Raw genomic sequence first — 18,765 nt, forward strand, 5'->3', positions numbered from 1 at the left:
TGAGACCAGGGCAACATAGTGAGACCCTGTCTCTCTTTTGACTCCAGCCCACTTCCCCTCACTTGGAGGACATCAGAGAGGCTGTGGCATTTTTGGGGTCCAGCCAAAGGGAAGGTGGGTTGAAGATGGTCCCAGGTTGGGTTCTCTAGGAATCCAACTCCAAGAGGAAGATCAGAGCACAAGATATTTACAAGAGTCCCTTGAGACGAGCACCTCAGGGAAGGAGGGAAAGGGTTGGGCAAGGAAGAAGTCTGGCTATAGGGGCTCTGCCACAGCCAGAGTGGACCTGTCTGCTGGCCGTCCCCCGAGTGGCTGGCAGCAGCTGGCCTTTGTGTGGCACATCTCTGAGTCTACCACAGGGACACACTGGGTGTTATAAGTAAAATGTTTATTCAGAAACAGAATGCTGTTCTTCAGTACCGCAAGGAAAAATTAGCATTGAGACAAAAAGTTTTCTCAGCAAGGCAAATTTACTTTCTGCAGAAAGGGTGCTCCTTGCAGATGAAACAATGGTGAGAGCACACTTGAACAAAGGAGAGAAGCAATTTTTATTCTTTATGCAGCTTGTCCTTGCTACTGTGTCCTGCCTCCATTGGCTGGAGACGGACTGCACAATCTAAGCTAAACTTGACTGGCTAATAACTTAAAATTTTCTTAAATAGGTAAAGGCAAGGGAGAACAAAGGAAAAGAGGAAATTGCTTACGAAAGGACTTAGAAGGACTTAGAAAAGTAATAACATTTCTTTTTTTCTTTTTTTTCTTTTTTGAGATGGAGTCTTGCTCTGTCGCCCAGGCTGGAGTGCAATGGCATGATCTCGGCTCACTGCAAGCTCTGCCATGGGTTCACGCCATTCTCCTGCCTCAGCTTCCGGAGTAGCTGGGACTACAAGCACCCACCACCATGCCTGGCTAATCTTTTTTGCATTTTTGGTAGAGGCGGGGTTTCACTGTGTTAACCAGGATGGTCTTGATCTCCTGACCTCATGATCTGCCCGCCTCAGCCTCCCAAAGTGCTGGGATAACAGGCGTGAGTCACTGCACCCGGCCAAAAGTAATAACATTTCGAAATAAGGACGGCACATAGGCTGCAAGCTGGAATGTGCCTGTGAGCATGTCCAGCACAAATATTTTGGTTAAAGTACAAGGACACAGAATGTACTTATTTCTTTATATCTAACAGCTACATAAGATAGGGCTTAACAAAGAGTTATTAGCACAAAGTGAGGAGGCTTAAAGGAAGTTAGTCTTTAAAAGAAACTATTATTTGTAACACTTATAATTTATTCTTTAACAAGAAGGGAAACTTTGAAGAGGAACTTTTTTTTTTTTTTACTTTCTACACCAGGTTAAGAGGGACATATTTATGTGGTTTGCTCCACCCTTGTGTAAAGTTAGTTTATTGGTCTTGTTCTAGAATAAACTAGGAATGTGGCTCGTAGGAAAATCCTGCTGGGTAAGGACAGAAGTGCAAAGTCCTATTGCCTTAAGGACATGCCCCACAGCACCCAGTGCTGGGAAAACTGTGAGCCATGGAAGGAAAACAAGGTTTGAAATGCGTGGAGCCAGAACCTCGTCTGTGGAAAATTCTTCCAAATTTCATAGTTCCTATATGAAAGAAGGCTGATGACAGTTTCTCAAATTTTACAACAATCCAGAACATTTGTATGGCACCATCAACAACAGATTAGGAAGTTTAACTTTCCTAAACTACCAATAATTAAAACACAAATTTCAACCATGTTAGGAGGAAGACTGAACTATCTTTTCTCTGTATGGAAAATATCTCCCCCAAAAATCACAAAATCCTTGTCCTCTGTAGAGGCCTTCAGAGTAAGAAGCCAGACCACGTAGGGGACCAAAGTATTAGAAATATGTCAGGAAGTTGCCACAAGTTATGTTATTTTTCTGGATTTAGTATTGTAGTATTTGTCAATTTTAAAAAAAAGTTTTCAAAAAAAAAGTTTCATCATTTCTTTTCTCATTATTTTAATTCACTTCCATTTTTGAATTCATAACGTTGTTGCCTTTTTCTAAAACAGGAACCTGGGACAGGCACTGTGGCTCATACCTGTCATCCCAGCACTTTGAGAGGCTGAGGCAAGAGGATCAGTTGAAGCCAGCCTGGGCAAGATAGACTCCATCTCTACAAATATATATATATATTTTAATTAGCTGGGTATGGTGATGTATGCCTATAGTCTCAGCTACTTGGGAGGCCAAGGCAGGAGGATTGCTTGAGTTCATCAAAAAAACAAAAAGAAACAATTTTTAAAAAGGGGAAAAAGAAAGAGAAAGGGATTAAAGTGAGGGTCTCTTCTTTTCCAGGGTCCTTAGAGCAAGGGCCGCTGAGGCACTAGAGCACGTTTGAGACTGCCATAGAAACAAAGGCAGCTAGGGCGGCCTGCCTGACCCCAGGTTGGGGCTGCTGGAGCCAAGAATCTGGGGAGGGGCTGTTATTGGAGACAGAGCAGTGGCCTCTCAAGGGAGGGCCTTGCAGGGCCTGGGAAGAAGGAAGCCAGAGCCAGCTGCTGTTTGATGGCAGGACTAAAGTCACCTCCCTGAGGTGGTGACAAGGATGGGTGAAGCCAAAGGGTGTGCGACTCCACAGTGATGGGGGCTTGGGGCTCTCAGTCCCCCATCAGAGATCCTCAGCATCTGGTTCCAGCTTCACCACTGCCCCCACCCCTCCTCAGCTGACCAGGTCCCTCCTCAGCTCACCCTGTGCACTGGAGAGGCCCAGTACCCTCACTCAGCACTTGAGGCCCTTTATCATGTGCACTGCCCACCTTGCCCATGTGCAGAGAGTACCAAACACAGCACGTGGCTTTTGCTCAGAACCAGACCGCCACCTGGATTTCCCTTCCTCACACCCATTTCCCCTCAGGGCTCAGCCAGGTTGTCGGCTCCTCTGGGCAACCCTTCCTGAGCCACCCAAGCCTGTCCCGTTGGTAAGTCCTCTCCCATCACACAGGGAGTCCCCAGGTACTGGTCAGGCCAGAGTTTTTGTTTGTTTTGAGACAAGTTCTTGCTCTGTCACCCAGGCTGGAGTACAGTGGCACAATCTTGGCTCACTGCAACCACTGCCTGCCAGGCTCAAGCCATCCTCCCACCTCAGCTTCCTGAGTAGTTGGTACTACAGGCACACACCACTATGTGTGTGCTCAGCTAATTTTTGTTTGTTTGTATTTTTTGTAGGGATGGGGTTGCCATGTTGCCCAGGCTGGTCTCGAACTCTTGAGCTCAAATGATCCCCTCCCACCTCGGCCTCTCAAAGCGCTGGGATTACAGGTGTGAGCCACCACGCCCAGCCCAGAGGAGCAGTTGTGTCTCCAGGAGGGATCCTTAGGGAGGAAAGGTCAGTTGGTGGGGGCAATGGAGCAGTGTGAACCAGCCTGTGCCCCACCTGCCCGCCCGTCCTGGACACCAAGTCAGCTGACTCTAAAAGCTGAAAAGGGACACACGGTCCAGACAGGCCTGGAAAGAGCAGACCTGGCCCAGGACCTCAGGCTGTCAGGCAAAGAGAGGCACATGTTCGGTCACCCACTCTGGGTGGAAGTCCCCTTTATTTGGATTTGCCGCTGGGTGGCTAGATGACGTAGGTGGCCTTCGATGTGGACCAGGAGGGCATCCAGCATGTGCAGGACCCCACGGAGCAGGGTGTGGTCTGAGATTGGGGCCCGCCGTTTCCAGGGTCTGCAGGGCTCAGTGGTCACCTGCGGATGCTGAGAACAGGACCGAGAGGCAGGAGTGAGAATGGTGGGCAGAGAGGGAGATGTGACAAGGGGCAGTGATGGAGCGGGGGAGCAGGGAGTAGGGTGTGGGGCAGTGCCCAGATGGGATGGGAGGGAGACTCAGGGTGATAGAGGATCACCGAGGGTCTGTTGTGGGCTACAGTGGTCATGGGGCCCACAGGGGCTGGATGAGAGCAGGGGTACTAAAGGGGAGAGTTGGGGGCAGGGTGCTGGCTGTGGGTGGTGGACATGGGTTCCACGAAGGTGTGTGGACACAGGGACAATGGGCTGTGAGCTGGGGGTGGGGGTGTGGGAGGTCCACAGGCCAGTGTGGACCCATGGGGCAGGGTTGGGTGGAAGACGGGCTCACTGAGCGTACGTATATTGAGGCAGGGGCTGTGGGGGAGAAAGAAGAGCTGTGCTCACCTCACCCTTGGTGGCCTGTGAGCGCCGCCGCCCCTGCAGTATCTTGCGGCAGATCATCAGCATCGTGGTGGTGATCATGACCGCAGCCACGGGGTAGATGCGGCTTGCTCCAGGGCCCAGCCAGTAGCCAGGACAGCTCAGGCCACCCCTACAGCCCTCCACACTCTTTGGCTGACACCCCCAGGGCTGCAAGTCCAGCCCCACCTGGTACCAGAGGGGTCTCGACCAGGCGTGGGTGGAGGCAGACGTCACCAGCAGGAGCAGCAAAGGCAGCGAGGCCAGCACATGCAGCATGGCCGCCGCTAGTGCCAGGGCCGGAACCCGGGCACCTGGCAACGGGCAAACGCCCCTCCCCCGGGAAGAGGCGTGGCTCTAAGGCAGCAGGTTCCAGCCAGGCCCATGGCCTTTCATGAGCAGCCTGGCCAGAAACTGGCTGTGGTCTGGGGGCTGGAGTCCAGGGCTTGAGGACAACGGCAGACCTGGGTTCTGGGTCCTGCTGTCCCAGCGGGCCTAGCTGGCCCCAAACTGAGGGAGCACCTCCTTTTGAAGCTGGGCCCTAGGCTGGGTGTAGTGGCACACACCTGGAATCCCAGCACTTTGGGAGGTTGAGGCAGGTGGATGGCTTGAGCCCAGAAGTTTGAGACCAGCCTGGGCATCACGGCAAAACCCCACCTCCATAAAAAATACAAATAATTAGCTGGGTATAGTGGCACATGCCTGTTGTCCCAGCTACCCAGGAGGCTGAAGTGGGAGGATCACCTAAGCCTGGGAGGTCAAGACTGCAATGAGCTGTGATTGCACCACTGCACTCCAGCCTGGGCAACAGAGTGAGATTTTTTCTCAAAAAAGATAAAAAAAGAAACTAAGTCCCAAACAGTTAAAGAAACCAGTAACTAACAGAAATTCTTTTTTTTTTTTTTTGAGACGGAGTCTTGCTCTGTCGCCCAGGCTGGAGTGCAGTGGCACGATCTCCGCTCACCGCAAGCTCTGCCTCCCGGGTTCACGCCATTCTCCTGCCTCAGCCTCCTGAGTAGCTGGGACTACAGGCGCCCGCCACCTCGCCCGGCTAATTTTTTCTATTTTTAGTAGAGACGGGGTTTCACCGTGTTAGCCAGGATGGTCTCAATCTTCTGACCTCGTGATCCACCTGCCTCGGCCTCCCAAAGTGCTGGGATTACAGGCGTGAGCCACCGCACCCAACCTTACAAACTTTTTTTTTTTTTTTTAAACTAGGCTGGGCACCATGGCTCAGGCCTGTAATCCCAGCACTTTGGGAGGCCAAGGCAGATGGATCACCCGAGGTTGGGGGCTTGAGACCAGCCTGACCAACATGGAGACCTGCCTCTACTAAAATAGCCGGGCGTGGTGGTTCATGCCTGTAATCCCAGCTACTCAGCAGGCTGAGGCAGGGGAATCGCTTGAACCTGGAAGGTGGAGGTTGTGGTGAGCCGAGATCGCGCCATTGCATTCCAGCCTGGGCAACAACAGCAAAACTCCATCTCAAAAAAAAGAAAAAGGCCAGCTGTGGTGGCTCACACTTGTAATCCCAGCACTTCAGGAAGCTGAGGTGGGTGGATCACGACATCAGGAAATCGAGACCATCCTGGCTAACATGGTGAAACCCCGTCTCTACTAAAAATACAAAACAAAAAAAAAAAATTAGCTGGGCATGCTGGCACACCCCTGTAGTCCCAGCTACTTGGGAAGCTGAGGCAGGAGAATCACTTAAACCCGGGAGGCAGAGTTTGCAGTGAGCTGAGATCATGTCACTGCACTCTGGCCTGGGCGACAGAGCGAGACTCCATCTCAAAATACAAACAAACAAAAACTAGCTGGGGCTGGGTGCGGTGGCTCACCCCTGTAATCCCAACACTTTGGGAGGCCAAGGCAGGAGGATCACTTGAGGTCAGGAGTTCAAAACCAGCCTGGCCAATATGGTGAAACTTCGTCTCTACAAAAATACAAAAATTAGCTGGACATGATGGTGGGTGCCTGTAATCCCAGCTATTCAGGAGGCTGAGGTGGGAGAATCACTTGGACCCAGGAGGTGGAGGTTGCAGTGAGCCAAGATCGTACCATTGCACTCCAGCCTGGGCGACAGAGCGAGACTCTGTCTTGGGTGGGGGGAGGTGGGGGAACTAGCTGGGTGTGGTCGCATGTACCTGTAGTCCCAGCTACTTAGGAGGCTGAGGCAGGAAGATCGCTTGAGCCCAGGAGGTCAATGCTGTAGTGAGTGGTGATCACAGCACTGCACTCCAGCCCGGGGAACAGAGCAAGAGCCGATTTAAAAAGAAAAAAAAAAAAATCCACACGGCCCCTAAAACCTTTTGCTTTCCACCAGGGGCATCACCTCTCTAGGCTGACCAAACTCGCAGGTCCCCCACACCCAACCTCAGCCCCACAGTCCACATCGCAGTTGGGTGAGTGCTCAAAGATGTGGGATCAAAATCCACAGGCAGCTCCCCCGCTGTCAGAACAAAGCCCAAAGTCTCCCCCTGGACTGTGAGGTCCCCCCACCCTCTCACCTCAGCTCATGCTGCCCCTGCCTCCCACAGGCCTGCCTCAATACCCCCACTGCCAGCACCACAGCTCCCCAGGCCTAGAAAGTCACCTTCTTTCTTATGGCTGGAATTTCAGTTCCAGGGTCACCTGCTGAGTCCCCCTCCCATGAACATCTTGGGTAACATATGACCTCTTCTATCACGTGACCCTGCTTTATTTTCTTCAAAGCATTTCTAACTACCTGCAATTTCCTGTTTGAGGTCTAAACTGCCCTCTCCAACATATAAAGCTTCATTCAAACAATATTTACTGAGCAGCTGCCAGGCACCATTTCTGATGCTAGGACGTGGTGTGACAGAGTAAATAAAAGCTCTTATTTCCTGGGGCCGAACTTCTAGGCCATGAGTTGGGGGGTGGGGGGTGATGGTGCCAGGCACCAACACAGACCATGATAAAACAGAGCCAGGCAAGGGTACCTCTGCGATTTGAAGGGCAGGGTGGCCTCTGTCCATGCTCAGGATGGTGCCCAGACCCCCGCACAGAGCCTGGCACCTGCTCAGCACCTGATGAACAGCAGTGCTCGCATGTTTGGAGGAGAGGACCTGAGCCCAGCATTGTTTTCGCATTTCCTGGCATTTCCTCATTTATTTTTGAGACAGGGTCTTGCTCTGTCACACGAGCTGGAGTGCAGCTCCCTCCAGCATGATTTCAGCTCACTGCAACCTCCGCCTCTTGGGTTCAATTGATCCTCCCACCTCAGCCTTCCCAGTAGCTGGGATTACAGGCATCCAGCACCATGCCCAGCTCATTTTTGTATTTTTAGTAGAGATGGGGTTTCACCTGCCTCGGGCCTCCCAAAGTGCTGGGATTATAGGCCCGGCATCTACTCATTTAATATTCACTGAGCAACCCCTGAAGCAAGAATTGTAGCCACTCACGCTCTACCGATGAACAGCACACTGAGGCCCAGACAGATCCTAAGACCCGGTCCCTCCCCTGCCATCACTGTCAGCTGACCCAACGCCCCACTGCCTGCTGGGTCACATGCCCAGATGTCGGCATTTAATGGCAGAAATCAACACACACTCCTTGGCTGACAGTGTTCTACCATGCCCAGGTGATCTGTCACCCATGCAGGGGCATGATCTGGGCTCACTGCAACCTCTGCCTCCCAAGTTCAAGCGATTCTCATGCCTCAGCTTCCCGAGTAGCTGGGATTACAGGCATGTATCACCACGCCCGACTAACTTTTGTATTTTTAGTAGAGGCGGGATTTCACCATGTTGGCCAGGATGTTCTTGAACTCCTGATGTCAAGTGATCCACCTGCCTCTGCTTCCCAAAGTGCTGGGATTACAGGTGTGAACCACCGTGCCCGGCCCGGTCATGCTTATTCTTAAGCATAGAGCAGCAGTGCGGGGGAACAGCTGCTCCTAGGTGTTCACTCTGTATCCTCCAGGGACTGCCCATTGGCACCCACGCTGCCCTGTACCTTCTCGGGTATTCCTGAGAGCAAATTATTCCTGAGAAGCAGCTCTGGTTCCAACTGTTTCACATCTGAGGAGACAGCGAGTGAGGGCTATGCATGGCTGGGGAGAGACCTTAACAGGGGATGCCTCCACAGCTCCCCTGCTCTGTACCCTAACCTCCCGAGTCTTTCCTACACCTTCTGCCCCATCTCACCTCCAGGGCACAGGAAGGGTCAGCAGCCACAGCTGTGGACCACCCACCACCAGGGCCCCACCAAGCCACAGCAGAGCCTGGAGTTGAGCAGACAAATCTTTATTCCTGAGGCTAAAATATGCACCAGTTCCCTCCCTGTACCGCGCCACTGCCAGCCTGACTGCATGCAGGCCCTGTCCCAGACCTGGAGCGCTGAACTTGGAGTCCAGGACCTCCTTCCCTGAGTTGTGTGTGTGTACATGGAGGGGACTCCTGGGTAGCACCTGGAGGCGGCCTAGGGGTGAGGGGCTTCTCAAGGGTGCCCTGCACCTCCAGAGGTGCAGTCTTGGGCAGGATGTAGCATGTTCAGAGTCTGGTGACCTGAGCAGGCAGAGGAGGGGAGGCTCTAGTCAGTTTCCAAAGGACACAGACCAACCCCCGCCCCTAGGAACAGCTTTATCCAAAGACAGCGGAGAAAGCACTGGGCCCACTGGGGACAGAGCCATGGCCACCAGGAAAGACTCCCTGGAGCTGGGGCCAGGGTGGGGACAAGCAATAGATTAACAAAAAAGAGCTCGGCAGGCCAGAGGTCGGCTCACCGAAACAGGGCTGTCGGGGACAGGCCTCGGGTGTTGGAGGGCAAAGGTGACAGCATCATGGACAGAGGCAAAGAGATGCTTCTTGGTGATGGATGCATCGAAGAAGTGCCCAGCCTCAAGCTGGCTGACCACAGGGCCTGTGGGCAAGAAGTAGGCCTCCCCTGACTCTCAGAACCTCTAGGAACTCAACTCCCGGGAGCCAACAGAATGCCCTGACCTCATCACCCCTGACCTCCACCCCTGAGGCTACAGCTGAATCCACATCACTTGTAACCCTGGACTCCTGTCTCCCAGGACACCTCTGACCTCCAGTTCCAGAGAAAGACTTTTTCCTTGTGCTACTTGGAAAACCCCTTGGCCAAAAGTATCCTACCCTCTTCCCAGGTCCCTCCTGCTGTTCCCACCCTACTCACTGTGGCAGGCCGCCATGTACACCTCCACCTCAATCTCCCGGAAGTCGTGGAAAATCTGTAGCGGAAAAGGGGGCCAGCCTCAGAGGGAGGCTCAGGGACTCAGAGGGGGGCTCGGGCAGGCTTGGGGAGGGAGTTTAGAAGGGGAGCTTTGAGGGTTTGGGGAGTCAGAGGCTGGGAGTGCTCTCAGGGCAAATTACAGGGTCAGTGTGGAAGCTCGAGGGGCCTTGGCCTGCCCCCGTCCTTACATTCTTCAGGCTCTTGAGGCACACAGTGTCCACAAAGGAGAGGGCACCCAGGTCCAGGATGAGGCTGTGGAAGTCTGGCTGAGGCAGGCCCAGGGCCTTCAGTGTGGACCCATCTGGGGCCTTGGAGTCTTCTTGACCATTGGCTGTTGCATCTTCCATCTTATCTCCTGAGCTCACCTGCTGGGGAGCCAGACATGCTGCCAGGGCCACCCATGAGAGAGTGAAGGCAGGACTGGCCGCACACAGACATGCGAGAACACGCAAGGTCAGATGGGGAGCATGCATGGGACACATAAGGACACAAACATGCGGGAGTCACATAGGTGTGCAAAGACAGGAATGACAGATGTGTGGGGACATGCAGGAGGGCACACCCAGATGTGCATATACTGCTCTGCTACCTCCTGGGCCGAGGCTGCACAGGGACACGAGAAGGGAGTCCCTGTCCCATTCTCATCAGCCAGGGCTGAGTGGGGAGGGGGCCCAGGAGCAGGCCAGAATAGACACAGGCATCCACATTAAACGCATGCAGACACCTCGGCACCCTGCCCTGTCTGAGTCTCTAATTAAGTTTGGCATCCTCTTTGACCCCTCAATTTTTTTTTTAGAGACGGGGTCTCGCTTCATTGCCCAGGCTGAATGCAGTGGTTATTCACAGGCACCATTAGAGCGCACTGCAGCCCCGAGCTCCTGGGCTCAAATGATTTTCCCGCCTTAGCCTCCCGAAGAGCTGGGACTACAGGCGCGTACCACCACGCCTGCCTTTGACCCCTTGATTTTCCCCCATATACCCAATCCCTTTCCTCTACCCATGAGCAGACTCTGGGGTAAGTCTCTGGGATCTACAAATTCAAGGTCTTCATCTAGGCCTGAGAATCTAAGCCTAGATTCTGTGGCATATCACGACGCTCCCTGAAGAATATCTGATCCAGCCTCCCCACTCCTCCTGCCATCGGCGCAACACCCTCGAGCCCACAGCTGCTGGGTCCATGGCATTCCTCATGAGACATGTGGATCCTGCATCTCTGCAGCTCACAGCTGTCACCTCCTTTCCCACCTCCAGTCTCACCATCATCTTGCAGTCCTCAACGTTGTTGCTCCTCATGTCTTCAAGGCTGGTGTTGACATTAATGGAAACTGAGGCGCCCTTGGAGGAGGCAGCCTACACCAGGGAAGACAGGGAATGGGAAACAGCTAGCCGGGCTGCCATGACAGCCATGTTACATAGGCCTGGTGATGCCCCCTGGTGCTGGGCAGGTGGGTGGGCCAGGACCAGAAGCTGTGGGACCTGCAGCAGCCAGGCTGAAGCTCCTGGAACAGCCGTGAAAGGGAAGAGGACTGTGACGGTTCTCACTGTCACTGGTTCAGATGATGGGAGAGAAAATGCTGCCTAGAGCCCGGACCTGCTAGGGGAGTGAAGCAGGGTCCCTGGGAGCATGAGGGAGAAAGGGGAAGGGATGAGGAGTGAGGACGAGGGAGGAGTCGGGGGCCAGGAGAAAGGCTGGGGCAGGGAACGGGGCAGGAGATGGGGGTCACCAGACAAAAGGGGCCCTGCCTGTTTCTGAAGCTTCTCCTCTTTCTGCAGTTGCTTCAGCTTCAGCTGCTCCTGCTTCTTGAGCAGTTTCTTCTTCTGGGAGATGAGGAAGTCGACATCCACACCACACTGGAGGCAAACATCAGAGAAGGGTTGGTGAGCTCTCTGGGAGCTGGGGCCTGACACCCATCCTGGGGACTCCGTCTCACCCTCTGCTTCAGCGCATCACTGTAGAACTCAGCATTGGCAAAGTACACGGTGGCCGAGGAGCGGAAGACCTTCACCCCCGGGACTTCCTTGGCCTGGGGATGAGGCAGAACTGGTGGTGGCTGAATCTCCTCTCTCCTGGCTGCATCCTGTTCTCCTGCCTTTCCTTCCCTAGTGTGCCCAGTGCCTACCACCGCCCAGCCCTCTGCTCCCCAGGCTGCAGTCCAGGCCCTCCCAGGGGCTTAGGCCACAAGCCCGACGGTGTCATCCCCATCCCCCCACAGTGCCTCTCCCTCCCCACCTCTCCTGCCACCACCCAGGCAGGCTTCACAGGCTCTTAACCTTTCTCTTGAGTTTCCAACCCCTGCCTTGTGTTCTGTTTTCTGCACCCAGACAGAGGTCCTCCTAGGCTGTCATATCAATCAGACCTTCCCCGCTCCCACCCCATTCAGGTCACAGCCCGGGTCTCTGCTGGGCTCCAGGCATGCATGGTAAGGGCTGGGCTGCCCCCTCATCCTCTCCCATGTCTCAGACCCCTTAATTCCTCCCCGCACTGCCTAATTGCACTGTGCCCATGTTGCAGGGAACAGCCTTGTTTTATTCCAGAGCCCCCCACCTATGTTCCTAGCACTTGGCCCAAGACCTCTCAGGAGATAAATGGATGACTGAGGACTTAGTAACCCCACTGATCAGATCAGGAAATGCCTCCCTTCCAACCTGGCGCCCCAGGGAGCTGCCATTCCGGCTCTCTGACCCACGGCTGCTCTGCAGGTGGAGCTTGTGCTGTTGACTCCACGACAGACCCCTCCCCAGCCCCAGACCCATTTCTGTCCACTCTCCCTCTGTCCCTTCATACCTCTAGAGGGGGTCGTAGACCTAAACTCCTCCCTTGAAATCCCAAAGACCAAAGCCAAAGTATCCTCAGCCCCCAGTTCCCTGGCCAAGTGTGGAATGAATCCACAAAGGCTCATTCTTCCTCCGTCTCCCCATCCACACCATCTCGCTCAGCCCCTGACACTCACCTCTGAGTACTCTGCCACATCTCTGTAAATATCCGTGTCTGGCACCTGCCCCAGGACAGAGTAGTGGGGCCTGTGAAGGAGAGAGAGAATGCACGAAGAGGGGGCAGAAAAAGGGGATAACGGAGGGGTCCGAAGGAGCCTGAAGTCCCCAGAGATGTGGGGAAAGCTGCGGGGAGCCCTGTGGCACTCTCTCACTAGCTGGAATGAGGGGACCAACATGGCGGACTCACATCTGTGTCCGGACCACCACGAGCAGCAGGGAGAAGATGACCGCAACCACCAAGCCAAGGTCCAGGTTCAGCAAGATGGTGGCCGTGAAGGTCACCAGCCAGATAAGCTGAGAACAGAGGGCAGCGGTTGGAGGGTGGTGAGGAGCCATGGGGCTGCCCAGTCCCTGCCCTGGGCTCCCAGTGCACTCACCAGATCCGCCCGATTGGCCTTCCAGAGGGAGCGCATGTCGCTGAGCTGCCGCAGCATGCCCTTCAGGTTCACAATGATGATGGCTGCCAGGACCGCCTGGGGTGGGGACAGTGCCACCAGGGGCCATTGAGGGCACCCGATGCTGACAACCCTCCTCATTGAGGCAAAGCCAGACTAAGCCCAAGCACTCAGGCAGTACCCCAGACACAAACCCCCACCCAGCCCCTGACCCTTGTCTCCAAATCTCACCTTGAAGATCTCAGCCTTGAAAAACAGAACCTAACCTTGTGTCCCCACCCCTCGCCTGAACCTAGACTGGCTGATTTGAGGCCTAGCCTGGCCAAGACCTGAAACCTGGCTGGGTGGGGGCTCACCTTGGGCAGGTCATGGAAGAGTTCCCCAAGTTTGACAATGATGAGGAGGATGAAAAGGGAAGAGATGGCTCCAGCAACCTGTTCGGGGAGGGGGTGAGCAGGGGAGAGACCACCTTCCCCAGGCAAAGCAGTGTGCATGCCCACACCCATGCCCACACCCAAAGCCCACCTGCGAGTTGCCCCCGGTGCTCTCCTGTACCAGGCTCCGAGACATAGAGCAACTCACGGGGAAGCACTGGAAGATGCCTCCGATGAGGTTACTGAGGCCCAGGGCCACCAGCTCCTGACGGGGGACAGTACGGGTGTGAGAAGACTTCCTAGAAGTGGCTGGTCACTGTTCCACTGTATCTAGGCCTGTGCATCCCCAATCTCCATCCCCACCAAGTGGCCCCCAGAGACTGGATGCTGTCCCACACGTCCTGCTCTCCCACCCTCAGTCCCCCACGTGGCCTCAGCACATCTGCTGTCTCCCTGTGTCCCACCTGTTCCTCCCCCACCCGTTGCTGGCGCCTCCATACACTTGGATGCCTCCTACACATCCCGCATCACCCAGACCTGGTTGCTGTCCACCCGGTAGCCGTGCCTCAGGGCGAAGATCTTCCCCAGTGAGATGGCAATGGCAAACCCAACCACAGCGATGGTGAAGGCGCTGCCCACGAGCTTTGAGAACAGCTTGGTGTTGGGGGCCACTGGGGGCACCAGCCTGTGAGAGGTATCTGTGAGGCCAAAGCAAGGTCCTGTCCTGGCTGCCCAACCCTCCCTAACCTGATGGAGGCCAGAGCTCACCCTGCAGGGATGTTGCCCACGACATCTACCTCAAATCTGTGCTTCAGACCCATGCCATAGGAGATGCCTGTGGCCCCGATGAGCTGTGGGAGAGGACAGAGTCAGGGAGGCAGGTGCTGGCATCATGGTCAGGGGGACACATAAACCACTGTGAGGTGAGGAGGGAGATACTGGGCAAAACCTTCTTCGAGGGTGGGAAAAAGTCAAGTAGGGTGAGAGACGGGCAATACCATTTCAGCTATGGGGAGATGCTGTCAGGGGCAGGAAGAAACCAACATAGGGGCTTTCTGCTGTGCCCCCCACAATACCCAAGAACCCTCCCAGCCCCCCTCCAGCTGGCCCTCAAATACAGGAGGCTGCCCACGTGGCAGGGACCCAGCCTGACCTGCCCTTCTCCCCTGCCCTCCACTCCCTGGCCCTCGAACCGTGAGCAGCTCCCCGGGTATCGGCATGGGCAGCTGCTGCTGCAGCTTGTCATTCAACAGCTTCACCACCACGAGCACCACCCCAGCCACAGCTGCAGTGACCACGGTGCCAACCTTGCTCTGGGGCAGCTTCCAGCAGACCTCCAGCACTGTCTGAGGAGAGGCCAGGTCACAGCTAGCACTCAAGGCCATGGGGCACACCTACCCCTCCCTCCCCCTACCCTCACTCACATAGATGAGGGACAGTGGCCCAGAGTGGCTGCTCAGATGGAGGCCAAACACATACTTGAGCTGTGAGACGAAGACCTGCACAGCTGCAGCTGTGGTATAGCCTCGGACAAGAGGTTCTGACAGGTAGGTGACCACGAAGCCGAAGTGGATCAGGCCCAGCCCCACCTGTGGGGTGACCAGGGGCAGTCAGGAGAGGCAGGGGTCCTGGGGTTGCTAATGAGGAGCGCAGGGCAAGTGGGATGGGAGGGGGATGAGCAGACGGCAAGAGGAGGACGACGATGGTCAGACACTCAGGGGAGTACAGACAGGACAGTGGTGGGAGCAGAAGTGGTGGGGGGGGCACATACTCCTGACTGTTCCACACCTGGAAGAGGCCAACCAGGACACTGAGTGTGGAGGCCACCGGTACCCGGGCAGCGTCTCTGGCTGTCTCATTGATCATGGAGTCGTTCAAGGCCTGCGGGGCCAGGGATTCTGTCACACTGCCCACCATCACAGACATGACAGCAAAGGTCCCTGTAAGGACGGCACGGGGCAGGTCTGAAGGGGAGAGCACACTGCCCTGCCCTGGAGCCCTGGTCTTAAGAGAGAGGCCAGGAGACTTCCAGTTCTGGACAAATGTACTCAGATTATGGCTGCATGAACAGGGACAGTGCTGGCGGTTCAGGTTTGGCCAGGCCAGGAGTAAACCCTGAGCTCACAGGCCCTTAAGCATGGCTAGAAATGCTGGCCCTGTCTCATCTACCCTGTCCCACCTGTGTCTACTGGTCCCGGGACACAGAGGCTCTCTGTGGAGTAGGGAAGGGGTCAGGGCTGGCCTCAGGCTGCTCAGGCCTCTGCCAAGTTCCAGGCCCCTTGGGCTGCCTCACCCACTCTCATCTTCCTGGAGCCAGGGCTTTGAGGTCACCTGCCTCTGTGGTCCTACAGTCAGGGGTCTAGTCCTGCCTGGGGATGACTCGTGGGCTAGCCCAGGGATGCAGCACCAATGCTGCCCTCTTCCCCAGCCGCTCCTGCCCTGCTCAGTGCCCCCTCACCCTGCCCTCCATGATGGATGTGGGCATCCTCCTGGAAGGCTAGGCCTGCCTCCACTTACCCACGGAGATGTGCCGGGAAGTGCCAAACAGGAAGTAGATGAAGACAGGGTAGAAGGAGCTATAGAGGCCAAACACGGGGGGCAATCCAGCCAGGAGGGCGTAGGCCAAGCCTAGGGGTAGAATGGTAGCAGTGCGGGCCTGGAGAGCAGATCTTGAAACGATAAGGGAATCCCAGCCCTGGGTTAGGTGCCATAGTTCCAAGGTAGAGGTCATGGCCCCAGTTTTGGGCATCACAGACCACAGGGTTTCCAGGCCGACGCACTGAAGGTGGCTCACCCTGCGGAAGCTGCATGATGGCCACACTCAGGCCGGATAACAGGTCACCCAGGAGCCAGTCACGCACAGGATACCGGGGTAACCAGACCAAAACCGGGAGGTGTTGGAGCAGAAGGGCATAGGCCTGAGCACGGGAGCACCTAGGGACATGATATGAGGGGTAGGTGTCAGGAACAGGGGCTACCTGGGCCCCGCCAGCGCCCCCAGGCCCCAATCTTGGCCTTACTGCAACCAGGTCCGCCACTGGTGGGTCCTAGGTGCTGAGCCCCAGCGCCCCAGCTCCTCCAAATGCTCCTGGTTCAGCAGCGGCCGTTCCATGTGGTAGTCTCGCATCCGCAGCTCCATTGCTTGTGTTGCAGACAGCAGTGCCTGTGTGTCCCTCGGTCTGGGGTGGCAAGACCAGAGAGACACAGTGAAGGCATCCCTGGCCCAACCTCCCCTACACCTCCACCTAGGACCAGAGAGTTACCTACCTGATTTTTCCAGGCCCTAAGATCAAGGTACAGTATTCCAGCCCCCAGCTGGCATCTGTGGGCCACATGTCCAAACTCAGACAGGGGCAGTACCTGAACTTTGGCTGGTGAGAAAGCCTCTTTCTAGGACAAAGTCCCCCAAGTAGGGACTGCAGGATGAGCACTATCTATACCTCCAGCCGAGATGTGGCAGCCCAGTGCTGAGTGTTCTACCAGTCCAGGTCCCAGGCTGCTCCCTCCCCCACCCAGTCCCTCTCCCCTAGCCAATCCCTGTCCAGTCCCCAGGTCCTCCTCCAGCTGCCCCGGGAGCCCACTGCTGGCTGAGAGCACACTCAGGGAAGGGGTCCAGCAAACCAGGGGTCCAGCTCCTCAAGCAACTCCTTTCCCAAGCCTCAGGCCTCAGATGAGACCCTCCCCTCTAAGGGAAGGAAAGTGTTGGGGCCAAGCTTGCCCCTGGGCCTCCAGCCCCAGGGTTCAGGTTGTAGACGGCTCAGGCCTGTTACGGGGAAGCCAAGGACTGGCTCTCACCTGAGAAGGAGCTTGCTCTTGGAGTGGCAATCTCTCACCTAGAGGGAGAGGCTCCCACATGGAAAGGGAAGTACCCACTTGAAGTGGGGAAAAGAGCTCACCTGGGAATAGAAGCTTTCAAGGGGAATCTCACCTAGAGGGATCTCTGACCTACCAGGGAATCTTTACCAGCCTGGCAAGTTCTGATACAGGGGGAATCTTCCCTCTGCCCAGAGGCACCTACTTGAAGTCAGAGAAAGATCTCACATGGGAAGAAAAGACCTAGAGGGAGAGGGTTCTCACCTGGGGGGTACTCTCCCATAAAGAAAGCTCTGACCTGGGGCGAGGCTCCCACGTGGAATGGGGAAAAGCTGTCACCTGGGAATAGATCTCACAGAAGGATCTTACCTGGGGGAAAACTCTAGCCTGTTGGGGAAGCTTTCACCAGTCAGGAAAGTTCTGATCTAGGAAAAGCCCTGACCTGGGGAGAGGATCCCATTTGAGGGACAGGAACTCACCTGGGAAGCGCCTCTAACCTGGCTGTACTGTTGGAGGAGTGTGGAGTGGGTGCAAGGAAGATCCTCAGAGACTCTTGGGACCGCTATCTCAAGGAGATCGTAGAGCCCCCTCTCCTTTCCTACGTGAGTCACTCAGGTCTTCTTAAAGGGCTCCCTCCCCCGACAACTTGGGACCCGCGTTTGGAGGGCGGAGCCTTGATCATTGGCCCCTCCCCGTAGGAAGGCAACTGGGGCCAGAAAGGCCGGAGCGCTCACTCCGGGGTCAGTGGAGCTGGGTGGACTCGGGACTCAGCTGAAAGCAGCTAGTCCACGGGCCGCTGCCAGGGACTCCCGGCCCCCACGCACCCCCGCCGGCACATCTCCTGGCCGGGCTCCTCCGCACGCAGCTGCCTCCCTGTGGCCCGGGATGGCCCTCGGGCGTCACACCAGCGGCTTTCCGCACAGCCCAAGGGACTGGGGTCGCGCCGGCTCCCGCCCCCACCCCTTGCTGCAGAGGGGCAGCCGCCTGCAGAAAATCGGCAGAGGTAAACCGAGGCGTCGCAAGCGGAGAATGCCTGCTCCAGCGAGGCGCTCGCGCGGGACTACCGGGAATGTGCGCTGAACTCACCCCGACGCATCCGCCAGCCCCATGGCTCGCAAGTTGTCCGGTGCGGGCTGCTCCTGCTGCTCTGGCTAGAGGCCGCTACGCTCCGGAAGGCGGCGCCGGGACCGGGTGAGGCCAGCTGCGCTCTCCCGGGGGCTAATCCCGGGGCAGGACGGGGAGGCTTGGGCCAATCAGCGCGCTGGGGCGGGGCCTAAGTGGCGCGCGCCGGGCGGGGAGAGACTGGAGAAGGAGGATTTAACCGCTTCCTCCCCGGCGACTTGGCCTATGAGGCCTCTCGCTGCTCGCCCGGCCCTCTGCCCGGAGCTGGATGGGACTGCAGAACTGGAACTAAGCACCCGCGCCGGGCTGGCCGCAGTCGCGCCCCCAGGCCCTGAGTAGGTTGGAGCTGATCCCAGGTCCTGGCTCGGCGGAAGGTGCTCACGGAGTGGGAAAAGGAAACTCCACTGGCCGGTGACCCCAGCCTTAACTCGTAGGGGATCCAGGTCTGTGGGGCCTCTCTTGCCTTCAGCTGAGAGCGCCACCCGCAGGCTTTCTGCGACTACGCATCTCTTTGAGACCCGGAGCCGACGGTCCCCAAGTCCTCCCCTTTAACTCTGGCCACCCAGGCCAGAAATGGTTGGAGGATCCCCTCCGCTGCACTAAGCACAGCCCGGACGTAGCTCCCAGAAGGTTACTGCGCGGGCCGCCGAGGAGAATGGTGGGGGTCAGTGCTGTTGG

At 56.3% G+C, this 18,765-nt stretch overlaps 2 protein-coding genes across 5 annotated transcripts; both read right to left on the reverse strand.

The window, feature by feature from the left end:
• Positions 1-451: 451 nt before the first annotated feature.
• TMEM89 (transmembrane protein 89) lies at positions 452-8,140 on the reverse strand. Its single transcript, XM_003818398.6, has 2 exons — positions 4,158-8,140; positions 452-3,722 (listed from the first exon to the last, which is right to left on the reverse strand). Exons 1-2 carry the CDS (start codon positions 4,449-4,451, stop codon positions 3,537-3,539), a joined length of 480 nt encoding a protein of 159 aa, XP_003818446.1. The 5' UTR covers positions 4,452-8,140; the 3' UTR covers positions 452-3,536.
• Positions 8,141-8,424: 284 nt separating this feature from the next.
• On the reverse strand, positions 8,425-18,288 carry SLC26A6 (solute carrier family 26 member 6). Of its 4 annotated transcripts, none has more exons than XM_008971708.6 (21): positions 18,052-18,288; positions 16,173-16,331; positions 15,947-16,086; positions 15,670-15,780; positions 14,941-15,092; positions 14,577-14,741; positions 14,346-14,498; positions 13,921-14,003; positions 13,690-13,837; positions 13,304-13,417; positions 13,135-13,212; positions 12,761-12,856; positions 12,571-12,677; positions 12,341-12,410; positions 11,321-11,413; positions 11,133-11,240; positions 10,647-10,739; positions 9,578-9,754; positions 9,333-9,387; positions 8,920-9,056; positions 8,425-8,701 (listed from the first exon to the last, which is right to left on the reverse strand). In XM_008971708.6, exons 1-21 carry the CDS (start codon positions 18,072-18,074, stop codon positions 8,687-8,689), a joined length of 2,277 nt encoding a protein of 758 aa, XP_008969956.2. In that variant the 5' UTR covers positions 18,075-18,288; the 3' UTR covers positions 8,425-8,686. The 4 variants fall into 4 exon arrangements, with proteins under 4 accessions (XP_008969956.2, XP_054965862.1, XP_008969958.2 ...); XM_055109887.2 differs by having other exon boundaries at positions 14,460-14,498; positions 18,052-18,210; XM_008971710.6 differs by having other exon boundaries at positions 9,578-9,757; positions 14,460-14,498; positions 18,052-18,210.
• Between the last annotated feature and the right edge of the window lie 477 nt (positions 18,289-18,765).

This window comes from Pan paniscus, chromosome 2 (assembly GCF_029289425.2).
Source record: "Pan paniscus chromosome 2, NHGRI_mPanPan1-v2.0_pri, whole genome shotgun sequence".
Lineage (NCBI taxonomy): Eukaryota > Metazoa > Chordata > Mammalia > Primates > Hominidae > Pan > Pan paniscus.

Bases quoted from the DNA above. Each gene is read 5' to 3' on its own strand.
- TMEM89 (XM_003818398.6), bottom strand. From the start codon at position 4,451: ATGCTGCATGTGCTGGCCTCGCTGCCTTTGCTGCTCCTGCTGGTGACG. The intron at 3,723-4,157 runs GTGAGCACAGCT...TCCTGTTCTCAG, and splicing joins CACAGGCCACCAAGGGTGAG to CATCCGCAGGTGACCACTGA.
- SLC26A6 (XM_008971706.6), bottom strand. From the start codon at position 18,074: ATGGGGCTGGCGGATGCGTCGGG. The intron at 14,499-14,576 runs GTGAGTGAGGGT...GCCTCTCCTCAG, and splicing joins GGCCACTGTCCCTCATCTAT to ACAGTGCTGGAGGTCTGCTG. The intron at 12,411-12,570 runs GTGAGTCCGCCA...TCTCCTTCACAG, and splicing joins GTGGTGGTCCGGACACAGAT to GCCCCACTACTCTGTCCTGG.